At 38.6% G+C, this 19,149-nt stretch overlaps 3 protein-coding genes across 6 annotated transcripts; all 3 read right to left on the bottom strand.

Moving 5' to 3' along the window:
- Positions 1,700-4,420, bottom strand: LOC18786707 (S-type anion channel SLAH2). The gene is made up of 5 exons (XM_007218618.2): positions 4,162-4,420; positions 3,507-3,989; positions 2,582-3,355; positions 2,424-2,455; positions 1,700-2,324 (listed from the first exon to the last, which is right to left on the bottom strand). The coding sequence occupies exons 1-5, from the start codon at positions 4,336-4,338 to the stop codon at positions 1,973-1,975; spliced, it is 1,818 nt and encodes a 605-aa protein (XP_007218680.2). The 5' UTR covers positions 4,339-4,420; the 3' UTR covers positions 1,700-1,972.
- On the bottom strand, positions 8,440-11,777 carry LOC18786104 (protein ROOT PRIMORDIUM DEFECTIVE 1). Of its 3 annotated transcripts, none has more exons than XR_002270320.1 (2): positions 9,567-11,777; positions 8,440-8,615 (listed from the first exon to the last, which is right to left on the bottom strand). XR_002270320.1 is itself a non-coding variant. In XM_007219018.2 (1 exon), exon 1 carries the CDS (start codon positions 11,222-11,224, stop codon positions 9,878-9,880), a length of 1,347 nt encoding a protein of 448 aa, XP_007219080.2. In that variant the 5' UTR covers positions 11,225-11,777; the 3' UTR covers positions 9,306-9,877. The 3 variants fall into 3 exon arrangements, 1 of the variants encoding a protein (XP_007219080.2); XR_002270319.1 differs by lacking the exon at positions 8,440-8,615 and adding an exon at positions 9,126-9,215; XM_007219018.2 differs by lacking the exon at positions 8,440-8,615 and having other exon boundaries at positions 9,306-11,777.
- Positions 11,859-18,243, bottom strand: LOC18784933 (homeobox-leucine zipper protein ANTHOCYANINLESS 2). Of its 2 annotated transcripts, XM_020557992.1 has the most exons (10): positions 18,050-18,243; positions 17,781-17,906; positions 16,269-16,483; positions 16,047-16,164; positions 15,259-15,942; positions 14,942-15,043; positions 14,632-14,844; positions 13,134-13,308; positions 12,687-13,054; positions 11,859-12,601 (listed from the first exon to the last, which is right to left on the bottom strand). In XM_020557992.1, the coding sequence occupies exons 3-10, from the start codon at positions 16,475-16,477 to the stop codon at positions 12,233-12,235; spliced, it is 2,238 nt and encodes a 745-aa protein (XP_020413581.1). In that variant the 5' UTR covers positions 16,478-16,483; positions 17,781-17,906; positions 18,050-18,243; the 3' UTR covers positions 11,859-12,232. The 2 variants fall into 2 exon arrangements, with proteins under 2 accessions (XP_020413581.1, XP_007219555.2); XM_007219493.2 differs by lacking the exons at positions 17,781-17,906; positions 18,050-18,243 and adding an exon at positions 16,668-17,593.

Raw genomic sequence — 19,149 nt, 5'->3', positions numbered from 1 at the left:
TAATATAAAATGACGAAAAAGGATATATTGAATTATGAAACACCGTAGTCGTCTCCTCCATTGGACATATCAACGCCTCCTTTATAACATCATCTCTTCCACCATCTGACTAACACCGTCGTCGCATACACTTCTCCACCATTACAGCAACGCCGTCGTCATACCATTATACTGACACGGTGGTCGTCTGATATTGATACATCTCATTTTGATTTTATTATCAAATGGGTTATACTGTCTTGATTTGTTCTTCACCGGCCATAATGTTTTGTAACATTCCTCTGGAAATTGGTTTTAATTTGTTCTTCAAAGGGAGCAGTTTTGGGGTTGTTTAATATTTGATGATTTGAAGATATCCATGATCATGTGGGTATGCTGCAGACTTGCTACAAACATCGGAAATGCCTTTATAGCTTTTCTAGTTTAGATCCAAATAATATGTTGAGGGCCCCTGAAATTTCCTTCATATAACTTGTGAAATCAAATAATAGGTTCAATGTTTGTGTACGTAAATTCAATATATTTATAAATCTAAATATAGAGCACAAATTCATGTAAAAAGAGATATTTGGTTTAGGATTGGTATTAGGGTATTGTGTAATTGAGTGTATTAAGGTGTATCAAGGGTATTTTTGGTAGTTAAATAAAGTGTACTTAGTTAATTTTATATTTTAATTAAAATATTAGGGTGTACTTAGATCATAAGATGTACTCAGTTAATTTTAAGGTTCGTTTAGCAACACTCTTCACGAATCACAATTATCATTTCGTCAACCTTAAATTAAACAAATGGTGGTTGAGAATCTCCTTTCTTTCTCTTTGTTGTTAATTCCCAATTGGGTTGGCCCTTTATTGAAGAAAACGGGTTTTAGACTTTTTTGAAGTTTTATGACTGGTGACAGAAAACCACTGAGAACTACGTTAGTGTAAATTAATAGTCGAGATATTTTAAAAAGCTTTTTGGTGGTGGATATCCATGTTACAAGATATTTTCAAAAGTTTTTTTGGTGGTGGAGCAATTTAGATTGGATATAGATCCTTTAATGGAGGAGGGAGGTGCATTGGTGATCTACTTAACATAATTAAATGGACATGTACTAGGTAATAGGTATTCATAACCTTAACCAAAATTATTGGTAATCAACAAAATCAATGTACAATTGCAGAAGTAACAAATGGCAAAACATCATAACCACAGACGTAGGTCAAACATGTAATGCAAATTCCGCAAAAAAGAAAAAAAAGAGAAACAGTGCAATAAATTGAAAACAAATATAAATTGGTGCTCAAAATCAATGGTTAATGCCCGTTTGTTTTTTATTGTTTGAGTTGATGAAGGAATGCATGTAGCCATTGCAGCACCGGAGATCATGGATGTCAGCATATGCAGGAATAGAGAGCCTTTGTCTGTTTTGGGATGCAGCTCTTTTTGTCAACAGCCCATGAACAGTGTCCTCCTATAGCCTTCATCCCTTGCATCGTTATTGTTTTGTTTCGGCTCATCACATTGTTTGCTTTGCTATTGAGTGCATGAATAACATGTTAATTAAACAAAGTTTTTTTAGCAAGGTTATTGGATAAGAGTCACTAAATCTGATAACTAAACCCAAATTTTAATCCCAAAGTAATACAAAGGTCCAGACAATTGGAATTTGTGTCAACACTCTGCATAATGTGATGAAAGTGCATGTAGATAATATGAGGAAGCTAAATACTTATTACCATTAGCAAGAGCCAAGAAGGCAATTAATTAAGCAAGATCATGGATCGGTTTATTTCTTCAAACGGTTCCGGAAATCTAACTAGTATAACACACAATATTACCAGCACCCTTCTCTCAGAATGCACTCTTAATGTACTACACAAGATATGATGTTTCACTCTACATATGCTCACTGGAACTATGAAAGTTTAAATCTATGTTCCTCCCATGTAGTGGCATAACATCATATACATGTTGTTACTCAAAATCTCAGAGCTTGGTGGCCTCTAAATCTTTGGTTTCTGAACTTGTTGCTGACTTCAAAAGTTTTTCGATGTCCTTTGAGTCTGAGCTTCCGTGTCTAAGTTGGAACCATGTCCTGTTTGGTTTTAACTTTCTGTCACTGATGGCAATTGCAATGTCATTGGGGAAGAGGTCTTGGATCACAAAACAGTGCAAGATGGTTGTTATGAGAAGAATGGTGACTATGATCGTGGCGGTGAGAGAGAGTATGACAGCCAGAGTTTGTGTTACCGCATTTGTGACCTCATTTGAGTACCTGATGGTTGCAATGGCAGCACCAGTCATTGGGAATGTATATGCCCACCATGTCAAAGAAAACCTATAGATCCAGATGAAAGTGAATGTTAGGCATTTGAAGTATAAATGTGCAATATTATTTTCAGGTTATGTAGAGAAATTAATGGATGTGATATCTTACTTAAATCCTCTGAAAAAGTTAACCCGAACTGCCTGTACAAGCAGTGAAGTAGGATTAGAAAAAGTTAAGAATACTAGTCTTAATAAAATAAATGAATCAATAATCTATATTATCTTGGTAGTCCTAGAGTATTGGGACTTGATTCAGGTTATACTTGCCAGTGAGAGATAAAGGAATAAGGAAATGAAGTAAAAAATTCGTGAACCGTAATTGAAAGAGCCTTGGATTCTTCCCCATGCCATGGAAGCTACACTTGGTGCTGCAACAAACAGAAAGAAAACAGGATGGAGGTCCTTTGGGATTACAGTCTCGTTTGTTGGAAGCCTCTGGTAGAGAGTTACAAATAATATCATGTAGTGAGCCAACCCCACAGCAAAGAAGAATATTGGTCCTTCTTTCAGTCCCATTGACGCACCTAGCAATGCCCCCACAAAATTCCCAACAATTGCGAGATGGTTAACAGGATTGGCTACCTTTGAAAGCCTACGTTGGCCTCCTGACATCCACTGTCCATAGATTTTAAGCTCAAGGCATAAGATTGGGGTCATGAGGATGTACCAAAGAGCTGGATGCAGGTTGTTAGCAAATGAAGGTGGCACTCCAAGAGCTAAGAACAAGAGGGCTATCCATGGGGAAAAGAAGAAGTTGACACGAACAGGGTGGTAGTACTCACGGCGAACTGCTTCAAAGTAAAGGATCACTTTTAGAAGGTAGATACAAGCAACAATAGCTACAAGAGCAACTGAAACGCACCACAGAACTAGATTTGGTATTAAGCTTAAGTGGAGGAATTTCGTGGAGGCAGAGGTAGGAAGGGTCTTCCACAAAATAGCTTGGCTGCTAACACCGAGGCAGATGCTAAATGAAGAAACAGGATACCGGAGAAGAAATGGCCATTGTTTGTCTTCTGGAAGGAGTATTTCCTCTGAATCCTGTTTCATCACATTAAAGTTGAGGAACAAAACAATATCAAACATTTGTAAATGCATTTTTTTTTTATAGATAAACATTTGTAAGTGCTATTTTTTTTTTATATATATAGATAAACATTTGTAAATATTGAAGAAGATCATAACACATTACCCTAAGGGTTTCTAACTCTGGCCCTTCCAATGCATCAAAGTATCGGTCTGCAGGTAAACATTCAACTTCTGCATTTTGCAGATTAGCATTCTCTGGTTCAGTCTCCCTTGGAGTCTTTCCGCGGAGTAGTGTTATCTGCCTTTCCAGTTTCCCAGACCATGTTTTGAAAGTATCAAACCTCTTATCTTTCAACCTTTCGATACTTGGATGATAAGAAAAATGTCCAGTGCTAATTGCCTCCTCAAGTGCAGAGCTTTTTGGCATTGGTTGAGAGTGAAATTTTACGGCTTTGGGCAGTTTGCTGCCAGCAGTTTCAGTTGCGGCAGAAGAATTTGGAATTTCACTGAAGATCACATTTTTGCTGTTGTGTAAATGAATTCCGGTTGGTGATGATGGCATGCTAATAGAAACAGAATGGACCCTTTGATGAATCGGGGGTTCAGATCCATCAAATGCGCATTCTAACGCTGCCGCCTCAATTCCCTGGTGTAAAAATGCATAAAACAAGTTACTATATGCATAACCATTATAAACTTTATTTTTTCTTCTCCTTGTTTGGCAGAATGAAATAAATTTGTGAAAGCAATTATAGCATGTGAACTGTGCTACTGCCTCTTTTGTATTTAGCAGACATGAAAGTTTAAGATGAACTTACTTTAGCTGATGGACTGATAGGTTGAAGGTGACTTGGTTGACAGCTACCATGGAGAAATCTATTTTCCTCAACATTATCAAAGCCAGCCACTTCATTTGAGGATATATATCTGATGAGAGATGGAAGTTCAGGGGAATTCAGTTTTACAGAATCCAGATTTGTGCTGTTTTCCATCATAAAATTTTGGAGCAGAAACACAAATGATGGAGAACAGTTCAACTATATGATGTTCTCTTCTGGCACTTTGTAATGCACAAGCCTTATATAAACACAAGCCATGAGCTCTCTTTCCTTTTGAGCTAATTACCAAATTGTACTTCTCTAATCGAAACAACAGGCACATGGTTTGCTTTGAATATGATATCAAGCTTTTTCATATCAATTGTTGAACAAATAAATAGGATAATGAAAGATGGCATGACTCATCATGAGTATAAATTTTAAGTCAAACCAAGCTGAAAACTACATGAATAGAAACGTACATCAATGGGTAATCTACTCAAATATATTTATATTTAAATGGACATGGCCATGTACAAAGTACTGATAACCTTTAATTACTGATAATCAACCAAATTAACAAATAAAATTTCACATAAAATTCATCTGTTTGTGTAAAAAAATATTGATAAATTGATATCCCATCGGACTTGGGCATCTTATTACACCGTCAATCTTCAACTGCCCTGGGATAATATTGTTGAAGGCAAAATGACACAACATGATGAGAAGCCAAGTTGTCTGTTAGTCAACTATTTGTTAATGCAAAATCCGCAAAAAACAGGGATCGTTTTGTGGAAGTAGAAGCAAGACTCCCCCCACATACAGCTACAACAACTGGAAGATTAACATTAATTTAGTATTAAGTCATATTTGGTGACTGATAAATACATAATATACTGGGATATTCTCAAGTGGGGGAGAAGAGAATACACCTAAAATGAATTAAGGCATGATTATTATACTCCAAAATCCTAAAGTTTGTAATTAAGGCATGATTACAATGCATTACATATTCAAAATTTATTATAAATAAGCAATAAATAACTGCGTTAAGAAGAAACAAGCAAACCTGAAACCGTGCGGCTATACTTTTTTTAAAAATAAAAAATAAAAAATAGTATAGCCGCGCGGCTATACGTTAGAATATATCCGAATATTTAAATCGCATAGCCGGGCGGATATACTAATTTAAAAAGACTAATAATAAATCGTATAGCCGTACGGCTATACTGTTTTATTTTTTAATACTTCAAACAGTATAGCCGCGCGGCTGTACTATTTTTTATCCGACCAGTGTCGCCGTACGGCTAACTTTTTTCCAGAGTTTAAAAAGTATAGCCGGACGGCTGTACTGTTTTGAAATAATAATAGCCGGACGGCTATACCGTTTTTTTTTTTCTTCCATGACAGAGTAAAGCCTCAGGAACTCTGTTGTGTACTCTTTCACTGAACCCGTTCGCTTATGGTTGCTCACCGCAATCTCTATATCGATGCACTCTCCAGGCCCAAAGAACTTCAAAAATTTCACCACAAACGGCGACCATGAATCCAAGCTGTGGTAGGGCTCGTACAAGTCTGACATCCATGGAATCGCATCCCTCTGTAAGTGAAGGGACGCAATCTCCACTTTCTTCTCCTCGGAGTCTTGAGGTACTTGAAGTAAAGCTCCGCGAGGGAGAGCCAGTCTACTGGGTTGTCGTTTCCTCCGTGAAACACAGGGAAGTTCAGGTTCATTGTGAGGAGGACCCATCCTTTGTTCTTGATTGTTCAAACCCAACTCTAAGTTGTCGGATTTCTTCCAGAAGCATTTGCTGGAAGTGAGTTTGTGCGGAGGCCATGGAGTTTATGGAGTTCTGTAGCTCCTGAAGCGAAGCCTGAGTTTTTCTTTGTGGAGTTGTAGCTCCAACTCTAGGGAACCCATTTCTTGTGGAGAAATAGGGTTTTGCCCCATGTTCTCGGAACCAAGCTCTGATACCCAAATAGGATCAGAAGGGGAAGAGGAAGAAGAAGACAATAGGAATATCAGAGGTGGTCAAAAGTGGAGCCCTAGAGGCTATTTAAGAAAAATGAGTAGGCCAATCGAATCAGCAGCCCATAAGGACTAAACAGCCCAACTTTGCTTCTCAGCCAATCAGAATTGTTGTAAATTTGGAATATCTGAAGGAACTTTCTTCTCTCTCTCCCCTGTGCCTTTGAATCACACAAAGCATGTCAAAACCATTAGAGAGATACCAGAAACTTGGCTTGAAAGAGTCTTTACCAAGAATTCACAGGTACCCGTTAGCCTGTAAAAAGCTGAGCTTAATTCTCAGAGGCGCTTACAAGAAAATTCCCAAGAATCTTCAATCGCTCATCTTCCAGGACACCCTCACCGCCTTTCGTCTCCTCCCTGAGTATGCTTTTTCCCGTATCTCGGATTTTATAAACTCTTTCTTCTTGTTTTGATATTTTTGAAAGAAAGAAACTTTTTTTGATACCTGGGTTGCAGTGGCAGTGAAAACCTGGACTTCTGATATAAAAATAGTATAGCCGCTCGGCTCTATTCGCTAGGCGGGTTCTTTTTCAAAAAAATAAAAATAGCTGTTTTTCCTGATTTCTTTTTTAAAATAGTATAGCCAACGGCTATACTCGGTTTTATTGTTTCTTTAAAAGTAGTATAGTCGGGCGGCTATACTTGATATTGATCCGCACGGCTATACTGTTTTTTTTCAGACTTGAAACAGTATAACCGATCGGCTATACTTTTTATTTTATTTTATTATATGTGAAAATATATTCAAATATTTAAATCATATAGCCGTCCGGCTATACGGTTATTTTTTTTTTTTTTTCCAGACTTTAAAGAAAACCTAGGTTTTATGCCTGACTACAAACAAAGATAAACCAATCTAAAGTCTTGAAATAGTCAGAATCCTTTGTTTCTTCCTTTATAGAGAATTTCCTCTCTTTCTTCCTCTCTCCATTTCCTCAAAATCCTTTCTTTCCTTCCCTTTTCTTCAATCAACCAATCAACCCAGGAAAATGCTCATCACTTTATCAATACTTCAGAGTCCTAACAACTCCATACAACCAGATTTTTACACGAACAATATTTCAGATTTTTTGTCTCTCAAGGCTGCAACTGTGTGATTATTATGTTAAGACTTAGACCACCTCTGAAAATTCATCAAAGTTACTGTGAGCCTCTTTAAATCTCCGAATTATGTCTTGTATGGATGCTAAGACAAAGACATATTGTTGCTTCAATCGCAGTTCCTTCTCCTATAACACAAAATAAAGTGAAAAGGGAAATATACTAAGCAACAAAATGAGAAAATATATGAGTCAACTGGCCTTCTACCTGCCCTTGTGTTTAAGTGCGCTTGCACTAACTCCTAGTGGTCTTGGGTTCGAAGATTGGTACCACATTTTCTACAAAACCCAGAATATGTGTGAGTTATCCACATAGAAACCAGGTAACTCAGTTGAGGCTGGACCAATGGGCTAAACCCTCGAATTCTCATATTTGGACTAATAGCCTAAACCCCGTTCAGGGCCCAAATCTCCTATTTGGACCCATAGGCTGCGTGGCTGGTGCTGTGGCCCAAGTGAAACAACTTGTGTGTAATTAAAAAAAAAATATATATAGCATAAAAAAGCGAGCCTTGAAAAATGGGAAAACCTAGCTAGCTAGGGCTTTTGGGTGGATAGAGCAATCAACATGACAAAAAAAGGCACCGGTGGCAAGGACTGGAAGAGCAACCTAGATGGGACGATTAATTTGCAAGTCAAGTTATATTTTTACTTGAGTAGATCATGTTGGCGGCTATTTCTCCTTTCATGCATTTATATGCACATTTACTAACATGACTACAGTTTTTTTTTTTTAAACCAAAACAAAATCATGTTTGTTTAATTATCACAATAACGATCTTCACTATATTTTTTTCTTTTGCTTCATCTCTTCAATGCATATGGATTGGTGTTGTTTCATTTGTTAAAAGACCCCATTGCCCATTGTACTTGGGAGATATTCACGAGTCCGATTGAACAAAAATAAAACTCACTTGGTTCAATTAAAGAAATATGTTTCTTCACCACTTTAACTCAATGTATATTCTTACCTTTTTATTCATGGTTAATATTTTACTTTGTATTTATGAAATTATGATTATGAATATGAACACGTATCAGGTGTTGAAAAGAATGATGAGGATACACCTTAAATTAAAGTTGTGAACAAAAATGCTCTCCCCAATTAATGACATGTAATTTAAGTCCAAACACTTGAGACGTATATACTCCTGGTCCAAGTCCGATAAACTTTTTAAAAGTTGACCTCAAATGGAAACCCCCATTTCATTTTTGCAAAAGTACCCGGGTACCCATTGATCTGCATGCCCACAAGCCCAACTGGTTCTGCTGAAAATCACAAATCCTTCTCCACTGGCAGTGTATTCTTCTTCACTTCCCTAACATGAATTGGTACTATAGTGGTTCAGTGTTTCCCGTTCATTCATCTCAGTGTTTCTTAGTCATGAACAAACAAGTTTCAAGTCAAAGAACAGATATTCTACAAATTTGGAGAAATGATTCACAAACCGAAACCGTCCAGCGGCAATGCATGCCACAATATTGAAAATTTTCAACTCAGATTCTGTTCACCTAACATTCACCTGAGATTTCAGAACCATTTGAATGCAATTACACAAACAGAAGACTTCATGAGTCCACGTTCATTATTTCTTAACTTCTGGATCAAGGGGTTGCAGAAGAATCCATTCTATTGCAGTTTATAATCAGTATAACTTTTACAAACACAACATTAGACAAAGTATTAGTGGCAATGGTTTAAGTTAAATTCAGAAAGTTGCACGAGCAATCTCCTAAAGCAAATCTCTTCCAATTCTTAAAGACTCGTGCTCAACTTCATTTTCTTTATACGCTTCCAAATTGTTTCGTTCAGATTGATAAGGTAGAACAGCATGGTTCACAAACTGAAACCGTCCAGCGGCAATGCATGGCACAATATTGAATAATTTCAACTCAGATTCTGTTCACCTAACATTCACCTGAGATTTCAGAACCATTTGAATGCAATTACACAAACAGAAGACTTCATGAGTCCACGTTCATTATTTATTAACTTCTGGATCAAGGGGTTGCAGAAGAATCCATTCTATTGCAGTTTATAATCAGTATAACTTTTACAAACACAACATTAGACAAAGTATTAGTGGCCATGGTTTAAGTTAAATTCAGAAAGTTGCACGAGCAATCTCCTAAAGCAAATCTCTTCCAATTCTTAAAGACTCGTGCTCAACTTCATTTTCTTTATATGCTTCCAAGTTGTTTCGTTCAGATTGATAAGGTAGAACAGCATGGTAGTGACCAAATGGCCACTTTCAAAATTTGTAACTCACCTCAAACTTTCTCGGATCTCTTTGAGTTCTGAAGATGACGACAAGGCTATCTGGCATCAAAACTTTGCCCACGAATTTTCAAGAATCCAACTCCATCTGAGGTGTTGTCCATGAAAAAGAAATCCTGCTTGCCATAAATGATACCCTCAATCACCGTGTTTCAAATACACTCAAGGTTAGATGATGTCATTGTCGATTCTCCACCTACTCATTGCAATTTCCATGACTGTGATGACTCAAGTAGCAAATACCAATTCCGTCTCACATGGACATCCTTTGCATCCATACTTTTATAACAATGATCATCCTCATCAATCGGAGTCATAATCACCACCCATATCTGAGTTCATATCATCATCCACGCCCCTATCCTGCCCAACGGTGTTCCTGCCTCCAAAATCTTCAAAAGAATTCTCAACATGGTCTCTTCTAATATGCCCTCTCTCATCATCCTCCCAATCTCTGTGGTAACTAACCAATTCCCTATCCACTTTTGCCTTCCTCGGGCTTATTAAAACCAACTCAGCCAATTTTCTTCTCGCCAAATACAAATCATTCGGCTCTATCAACTCACCCTTCTTATAAGCCTCCCTAAGAAACACTGTATGAAGCTTCCCATGATTTCCTCTAGTTGAAATATAGAAAATACCCTGGTGCTGAAGAAGAAATTCTTTCAACTTATTTGGCAAATTCATAGCCATCCTAAAGTGGGCAATCCTCTCCAATGTAATCTTCTTCTCCACCGTTAACGACAACAACTCATGAATCACAGCAACTGCTCTCTTCTCCATTCTCTTCTGAGCCTCAAGTGACCTCAAGTCATAACCGGAAACATCCTCATACGGTGACCAATAAGGAACTCTCTGCCATTTCCACACTGCAATCCTATAATACTTTCCTATCTTAAACCCGGGTGGAAAATTCACAATGAATGAGAACCTTATATCCTCAGCATCAATTCCTTTTTCCCTATACTCTATCTCCCTAAGCTTCTCTATAGCACACACAGATAAACTCGGGTCTTTCTCAACAACCTCAATGTACTTATTCCTAGTTTCCTGCGCATCGAACAGTCTAAAATACTGAGGGTACTTGATAATTACCGAGTATTCGAAATCATCAGGCAGCCCAAATTCAGCCCTTGCAATCCGAACATGCTCGAGGCGGAGCCGGCCGGTGTTAGACATCATCAAAAGTTTTCTGAGACAGGTCACGGCGTCAGGGATTTGGTCGATGAGAGCCTTCTTTTCCTGCTCAATCTGGAGGTGGGCTTTTCGGGTTAAGCGACAATAAAGGATTCTCTGAACTGGGTGCTCGTAAATCTCAAAGACATGAGGGAATTTGAGGACGAAAGCACCAGCTTCGTTCTGTTTGAAACCGAGGCGGCGAGCGAGGAGGTCGAGGCGGGAGATTTGGATGACTTGGTTAGGCTGGGAGAGAATGAGGTCCTGGAATTTGTGGACCTTGCGGGTCTTCTTCTCAACCTCCATGTAATTGTCGTAGCCATGGTCTCGGACTCTTTCTTGCTTCTTGGGTATGGAGGTGGACTGGGACATGGGTCTTGTGGAAGTGAGATTCAAGAGGATGAATGTGATGGGTTTCAGAGTTTTGGATCTGGTTTTGAAGAAATTGGACGAATAAGCTAAAAATATGTGCATTTTAGCTCTACTGGGGGCTTAGGGTTTTGCGCAGGGTTTTGGCGTTGAAGATGCAGTTTGCAACAGAAGTTAACACGTGTGTGCTTGTTGCTGCGGAGGAGGAGGAGGAGGAGACGACCGCAGAGAAAACTATTAAGTGGGACCAGCGCGGGTGTAAATTGAAGAAGGAACAAGATGTTCAGGTAAAAAAGGAATTACCAGAATTTATAAGGCGCAAGTGTAAAACTACATTTCCAGTGGGCTACTTTTCAAAAATAGATCCTAAAATGGATTTTGAGGGGCTTCAAATTCATCAAAAACGAAACGATATGCTGCACGCCTGGCCGGAACATGGTAATGGTATGGTACAGTTTGGGCCACACCTTATCTTTGGGCCTTGGTGATGAGATAGGAAAAGCCCAAACAAGAAATAATTTCTAGATTAGTTCAATTGTGCGTGAGAAAAATGCCTCAAGTTTAAGTAAACTTAGAAATTTTTGACAGAAAAGAGAGAAGTAATTTAGCAAAACATATTTTAATTGTAACATTTTCCCCAACACAAAAAAGGGTTAGGTAGAGGGACCAAACCGAAAAAAGCATAAAGAAGGAGTCGAGGGAAATTAAAGAGACAGACCCAGCCATTTCAACATCCAAGTTCAAAATAAAACCATTAGCCAAAAAGGTTGTTTTCAATGTCACAACTCTGTATGGTATCGATAATTTAACAAAACACAAAAGGCAGAGCTGAGCCTACCCCGCAGGTCCACTGAGTCAATACCCGAACCACCACTCTTCAACTCTTGTTTTTATTTCAAAACCAGACCAGATTAAGCAGTTTACCACATAATAATTCTCCACATGCGGTTCGTTCTTGACTCGAAACCCCTGTGTGCGAAACGTTTCATCTCGAGCTCCTTACTATCCCATTCTAATCTTCTATGTTTCCCCATATATCCCTTTTTCTTTTCCCAAACCATCAAAAGCAAAAAGAAGGTAACAAAATAAAAGCATGGTTGTCAAGCACTAACATTATGGTACTTGAAGGGCCGATTTTATCTTCTCAATTGTGTGCGAGACGAGGGTGTTAACTGTATTAATCGACTGCACATCGAGCTTGGCTGCAGGATAGTTACTCCCCAAAATTTGGAATCCAACAGTCAGAAAACATCCACCATCGTCGCAGCCATTGCCTTCAGTTTTGACCATACCATAGCCAGGTGGACCACCAGGGAGGATTGCAAACCCTGATGGTAGGAGAGCAACATAGGCAGAATCTCCACCGCGCATCACGGCACTCATTGATGCCGGGTCAACCGGTGCATACACTACAAGTGCGCCTGAAGCGTCGCTCCACGACTCTTGTAACATCAGCATGGTATTCTCATTGGCATCTATCACCTGAAATTGGCAAAGTAACATACACACAATGAAACAACAGGTGCACAGGGGGAGGATTACGAGTAGAGACTTAGCAACCACTCACATTGGCACGAAGGAGAGAAACACAGTTGCCACCTCCTTGGGACTTGGCAATGCGAAGCATGAGTTGCATTTTATGAGTTTTGGATAAAACGTCCCATTGATCCCTTAATTGTTCATCTCGCAAAAAATCAAACAGCCTATGCCTTGATACTGGTAGCCAAACAGATGTCGAGCCACTCAACACGATCCCAGCAGGCTCACCAGGGTCATCCACACTCTTCCGGGCCATAACCCTCAAATCTTCACTAACATTATTAACGCACAGTTTGTCCCACTTGCGCACAGATGAGGCAGAAACCCCGGCACAGAAGTTATCGATCATACGTTGTGCCAGCTTTAACATGCTTTTTTTACCATTGGTACCTAACCCTGTCGAATATAGGTATTTGTCAGAACATAAAACTTCACATATTTGTCAGAAAATGTAAAAGAAGGCAAGTAGACTGACCTGTATGATCTTCAATTGAGTTGGTAGAGGAGATGAGGAATGCCAGGCACTCACATTGCCTTTGCAGAGTGGCAAGCCACCTCTGTGCACCGAAGCCCATACCTGAACGTAGTAATTGCCAGAAGAGGTGGTGCACGGTATTCTCATCGTATTCAGAGTGTTCTATCCAAGTCACCTGCAAAGTACTATCCATTAATTGGCGGCACCCACATAGCATCTATTCCAAACTCATGAACTGCTATTGAGTTCCACTAGTTACCTCTTTCAAATAAAAAAATGCAACAAAAAACCCTTAAAAGCTCCTTGTAGACAATATCCTGATGGTTCCTTTCACACCCAAAATTTAATTTGTATCTCTTTTTTTGTCCAGAAATTTACTTCATATATAGAAGAAGACATTTCCTAAGACAAGGCAAAAGGTACGCCCAGAACCAAGTTTTAGTTGTTCCCTTATTGGTCGTTCAGGCCATGCAGCCTGCTGACCTACATTATGAATTTACCAAAGTGACCCTTCTCAGTTTTCACTCAGAACAAAAATCATTGCATACAAACAATTTATCAAACGCCAAAAAAGAATGCCATGTGTATGGGGGGGGGAGAGAGAGAGAGAGAGAGAGAATATAACCTAGACATGAGTTGACATGGACTGAAGACAATCATAAACTAAGAGTGCACCAAACAAGTTTGTGGAAAAGATAAAGAGTGAAAAGTCAAAATTCAGGCTTGTGGAGAAACTAACAATATAATAAAATTCAGGCTTGTGGAGAAACTAACAATATAATAAAATAGTGTGCAGAAAATCACATTATATGGAATTCAGTATACAACAATATAAAGACTGGATCCAGGTCATTCAGTCTCGTTGGCAATAAAGAAAACATTAATAAAGAAGGAGAGATAGGAATAGAAGCATCAAATACATAGTTTATGCAATAGAGATTGAAATTTCCAAGGGTTTTACTTTCACCTGCACATAAAGATTATGAATAATCTTATATTTTAGATGCAGAAACAGATACGATGGTTTACGCTAATATTAAACTGTGACTATCCTTGATTTTCTCATCTCTTAAGAGCAACAGTAAACTAATTAAATACAGACAATGAGAAATGAGAAACCCTGGCTTCGAAATTTGAAGATTATATAATAAGCAAAATGAGGAAGCATCTTCTTCAGTAAAATAACAATAAAGCGTACATATTTCTAGGTGAAGTCCTACTACATTACAATAGGAGCAATCCCATCGACCAGAAAGCAATTTTGTTGGGTGATAATAAGAAAGTAAATTCTTTGGAAGCACAAGTCAGGCTAAGGCTAGGTCTGGGAATATAACTGCTTATACCTTGTTGTGTTCTCAACAAACTCAAATTATTCAGCTCAACAACCTCATTAATAAGGTCGAATGAAAACTGCACCAACAAGGCTAACTCAACAATCATAAAGAAGCATAACATTGCATGGAAGATAAAACACAAGCAGTAAAGAATCAGCTATAACCTTGGAGCAATTATTAGGCATATCTTGCACAATACATCCAGAAGGAAACCTCCGGCAGTTCAAAAATGCATTTGTACTGGAACCTTCTTGATTGATGTCAATGGAAACATCGACCACAGCCCAAACACCCTCTTGATGTTGCTTGCAGAAACGGAGGAACTTCAGCGGGCGGACAGGGACCAACGGGGAGAGCACTTGAAGCTCAGCATGCATCTACAAAATAAGATCCTCATGAGTTCCAAATTTGCAGCAGGAGCGGAAGAGGAAAGGTGGATAAGACAAAAAAAAAGACAGAAGCAAAGAGACACACCACTTGAAGAGCACCATTTCTTGTCCCACCCATGCCACTGGATATCATATCAATGACGGAGGCTCTAGCAACCAAACAAGAAAACATTTCTGCCCATCGATTCTGCTCAAGGAAAAACAAATTATTAAGTTCCAAATACATAGCTTCAAGCATTATTCTATCAATCAAGCGACTAGATATATCATCTTAATCTATAATCACTCAGGATCAAATGTTAACAACATGACACATTAAAATAGATAGAATGAAACACAGGCAAAAACTAAGATAGAGTAATAGAATCCTGATACAATTGTTAAAAGAGTAGGATGGCATACCGCATCCATCAATGTCTCTACAAGAGCCAAGCTGTTTATTATCACCATACAAGTGTCCCTTGTGCCTTCAGTTACAAAGTTGCTGGGTTTCGTACCAATACAAGAAAATGCCCGGTACTCCTCATGGTTCAATATTTCTGTTCCACCATCTGAAGTTTTGATCCACAAGGGGCTATCTGCCTGAGCCATCTTAACCAATTCATCCATAGCTGCCATTGCAAGATCTATGTACATAGATCTTTCATATGGCACTTCATTGCCCAGCATGCCTGTAGAACTCTTAATTAGAGGCATCATTGGCGAAGAGCTCGAAACTCCATCTCCTAAATTAAGTCCCATTGGCAACCCACTGCCTCCAGCACTCAAACCACCAATCCCATTTCTTCCTACCCCAAGTTCCAAACCGGAGGTTGAATTTGGAAGAGAGATGGGACTGGCCAAGGACGAGATTGACCTGCCCAAGAACTTGTTTGCCAAAGTGCATATCCGGTTTAGTTCATCTTTCAGTCGAGCATTCTCAATCCTAAGATGGTGTTCCTCAAATGATATTTGACCAGGAATGGCAGGCCCACCACAACTATTGCAAACTGGGTTTGCCATAGAATCCTTCATCACACCATTCTCAGCACGGAGCTTGTCATTCTCTTGCCTAAGAATTATATTCTCATGGCGTTCCAGTTGTGTCTGATTCAAAAATTTCGAATTTACATTTCCATTCATCACATAATTAAAAACCAAATCTCACAAACACTGAATGAACAAAAGGAGAGAAGTAATGTGACACTGACCTTCATCTGGGTCCTCCTGTTTTGAAACCAAAACTTCACTTGCTTTGTTTCTAAGCTAAGTCTCCGGCTCAGTTCAAGCCTCTGCTTTTCATCAGGATGAGGACATTCTTTGAAGAAACTGCACCACAACAAGAAGAGAAAAACAAACCCCATGTTACCAAGTTCCCCAATCTCAAATAGAACAGTAAAATAGCTGAGATATAATTGAGAAATTGATCACACTTTTCAAGTTCTTGGATTTGGCTTGGGGTATGCCTATGATACTTCTTTTTCCTGGGGCGTTGCTCGTCCCCGGCGTCTTGATCATCACCTGATGCGCCTTCAAAATTATCACTCCCTGACCTGCTCTCATACTCATCATCCCTCATCCTCCCAATAATCCCAGGATCAAAATTCTCAGCAATCAGGCCCAGTTCACTGTGACCATCCATGTTCTTCTGCACAAACACATATCAAGAGGAAGATCAATAACAACAAAAACAACAACAACAACAACAACATGGATTCAAATTAAAAGATCATCAATAGATATTTTAGAAGAAAAAAAAAACAACAACGAGTGAGGATTTAAGTTTTAAGCCATGAATCAGGGGAAAAGCTCATCAAGGGAAAGAGGCATACTATTGAAAGAGAGAGGGAAGAGGAACTCCGCATTGAATTGGGAACAGGGGAAGTGAGAAAGTGTGGTTGAGCAATGGCACCACTGGGCATGTAGGGGGTATGTGGAGCAATATCAGCCACAACTCTTGCACGCCCACCTCCACTATTACCACTACCACCGCTGATCAAACCTCCAAAACTCATCAAAAGAAATGAGGAAAAACAATGGCAAGATTGAAATTTGAAACCCCTCTAGAGTTTAGACTCTCTTTTTCTCTTCCTTCCTTTCTCTCTGATTTTTTTGACTATTTGACTCTGTGTCTCTGCAGGTTTTTATAGAAAGATAGAGTCACTCTCACTTTCACAAGGGTATGTTTATGACTTGTTTTTTATTTTATTCTAAATGTTTGACCTTACCCAGCGATTGCCAGATTGAGCTAAAGACTGAGAAAGTGGGAATGCATTCTAAGTAGAAACAGAAGAAAAAGCTGTTTCTTTGTCAACGCCCATGCATGACTCAAGGCCCTCTCTCTCTAGAAAACTCTTTATCTCTCTAGAAAATATGTTTCAGATAAATGAAGAAAAAGAACAAGAAGACAAGAAAAGTCCCTTTTTAATGATCCACAGTTCACACAACCCCCTTCACAGTTCACACAACCCCCTCCCTCCTATCTCTTTCTCTGATAAAACTATGATAACAAATCTCTGAATATTATAAAACCACATAACCAAATCCGTACATACAGTGAGTGGTTACGAAAACCCTAAATCTCCATCCCTTTCTGATGTGCTTGACTAATTGTTTGGCAGGATTTAACAAGACCCAATATTTGAAAGGAAAAGAAAAGATAGAAAAGTACGCAAAAGGAGTCTCAGAAAAATATGGCAGAGGGAAAACAGACAAACACAAAAAGGTGAAGGGAAAAAGCTTATCTCATATTCACACTATTCCACTCATGACTTTTAGAATACATAATACCAAATCCAAACAAAAAGACTCAATAGACCTCTCTCTCTCTCTCTCTCTCTCTCTCTCTCTCTCTCTCTCTCTCTCTCTCTTTCTCTCTCTCTAATGTTACAGATAGATAGATGGCAATGGCATGCAAACCAACCCAAGTACGGGGAAAAGGTTACCTTTTAATTTTGACAGTGAGGGCCAAGGAAGCAGCCTCTGTCTATGTCACACAGCCAAGCCAACCAAAGTTAATAAGATTTTCAGAACCCCTCTCTCTCTCTCTCTCCCTCTCTCTCTTACGGGATCTGTGGAAGATAAAAAGACAGACAAAAGATATATCTTTGTTGACAAGTAAAACTTTGTACTGTTAATCTATTAAATATAAATTAAAAAAACAATAAATGATAATAAACAAAGGGACTTGAGGAAGGTTTTGCAGCTGACTTACAATGACTCTCTCAGAGAGGAAATTCAAAGAGTCAATGAAGCTTTTTTTGTTAATAATTTTTCTCTGTCTTTTTCTTGGCGCAAACCTCTCTCTAAGTTATGCCTTGATTGAATCAATTTTCAGACCCAAATGGTAAAATGCCGCCTTCCTCCTCCTTCATGCAAACCAATTCTACTTCTCATCCACTCTCTTTCTTTCTTTCATATTACGAGAAGAAAATCAGAGAAAGCCATAATAAACGCATATTATATATAGAGAAGGAGAGACAAATAAAGGAAAGGGCGTGGGGCGGGACCCACTAGGTTCGTGAAATCCGCCCAAATCTACTTTCACGCGCGTGCGGGTGTTCTCATTTTGTGTACTTGTCTCAATGGAGTTTTAATTCCGTGTGTACACATCATCACTGTCGGTGCATTGACTGTATTTTGGACCAATGAGGTGGTGCCTTTTCGAAGGGTAATATGGTCACTTAGAAGGAAAGTGTTTCGGATTCCTTAAATCTACTACGCCCGCGGCCCACCTATACTGCAGGGTTTGGTACTTTGGTTGCTCTATAGCCTCTATGTATGACATCGCTCCTTTTATTACTGGATATGGCTCCCCCTAGTATTCTTGTTATTTCACAATATACCCTTCATCTTTCAAAAATTACAATATCCACTCATGTCCAATTCCCTCTATTTTGTATTTGGGTATTTTTAAGAACAATATTTAAATAAAAAAAGACACACACAAAATACTTTTACTACTAATTAATTAATTAATTTTGAACTTGTCTAACATTTCTATTAGCTTTTTTTCCAATTAATTCATCAATAAACACCAAAATTCTGAATTAGAAAATTTGTAGTAAAACACATAAATTTTTTTCGTATCCGCAATAATTGACCTACTTATTTTCCTAGATATAGATTGGATGTACACAAAGTAATACTAGTAATGTTATTAAGAGACCGTTCCCTAAAGATGGTATAAAATCACTATTGTTTTGCCTTTTAATCGGTTTCCATTTTTTGTCTTACAATCAATTCCGCGTGCTCATTTTGTGTACTTCATTTTCTCATTTTCTACTTTAAGTCTTATCGTATTGCACATGTGAG

This window comes from Prunus persica, chromosome G2 (genome assembly GCF_000346465.2).
Source record: "Prunus persica cultivar Lovell chromosome G2, Prunus_persica_NCBIv2, whole genome shotgun sequence".
NCBI classification, from domain to species: domain Eukaryota; kingdom Viridiplantae; phylum Streptophyta; class Magnoliopsida; order Rosales; family Rosaceae; genus Prunus; species Prunus persica.
The sequence above is the reverse complement of the archived record's forward strand: the minus strand, read 5'-3'. Positions and strand labels throughout refer to the sequence as shown.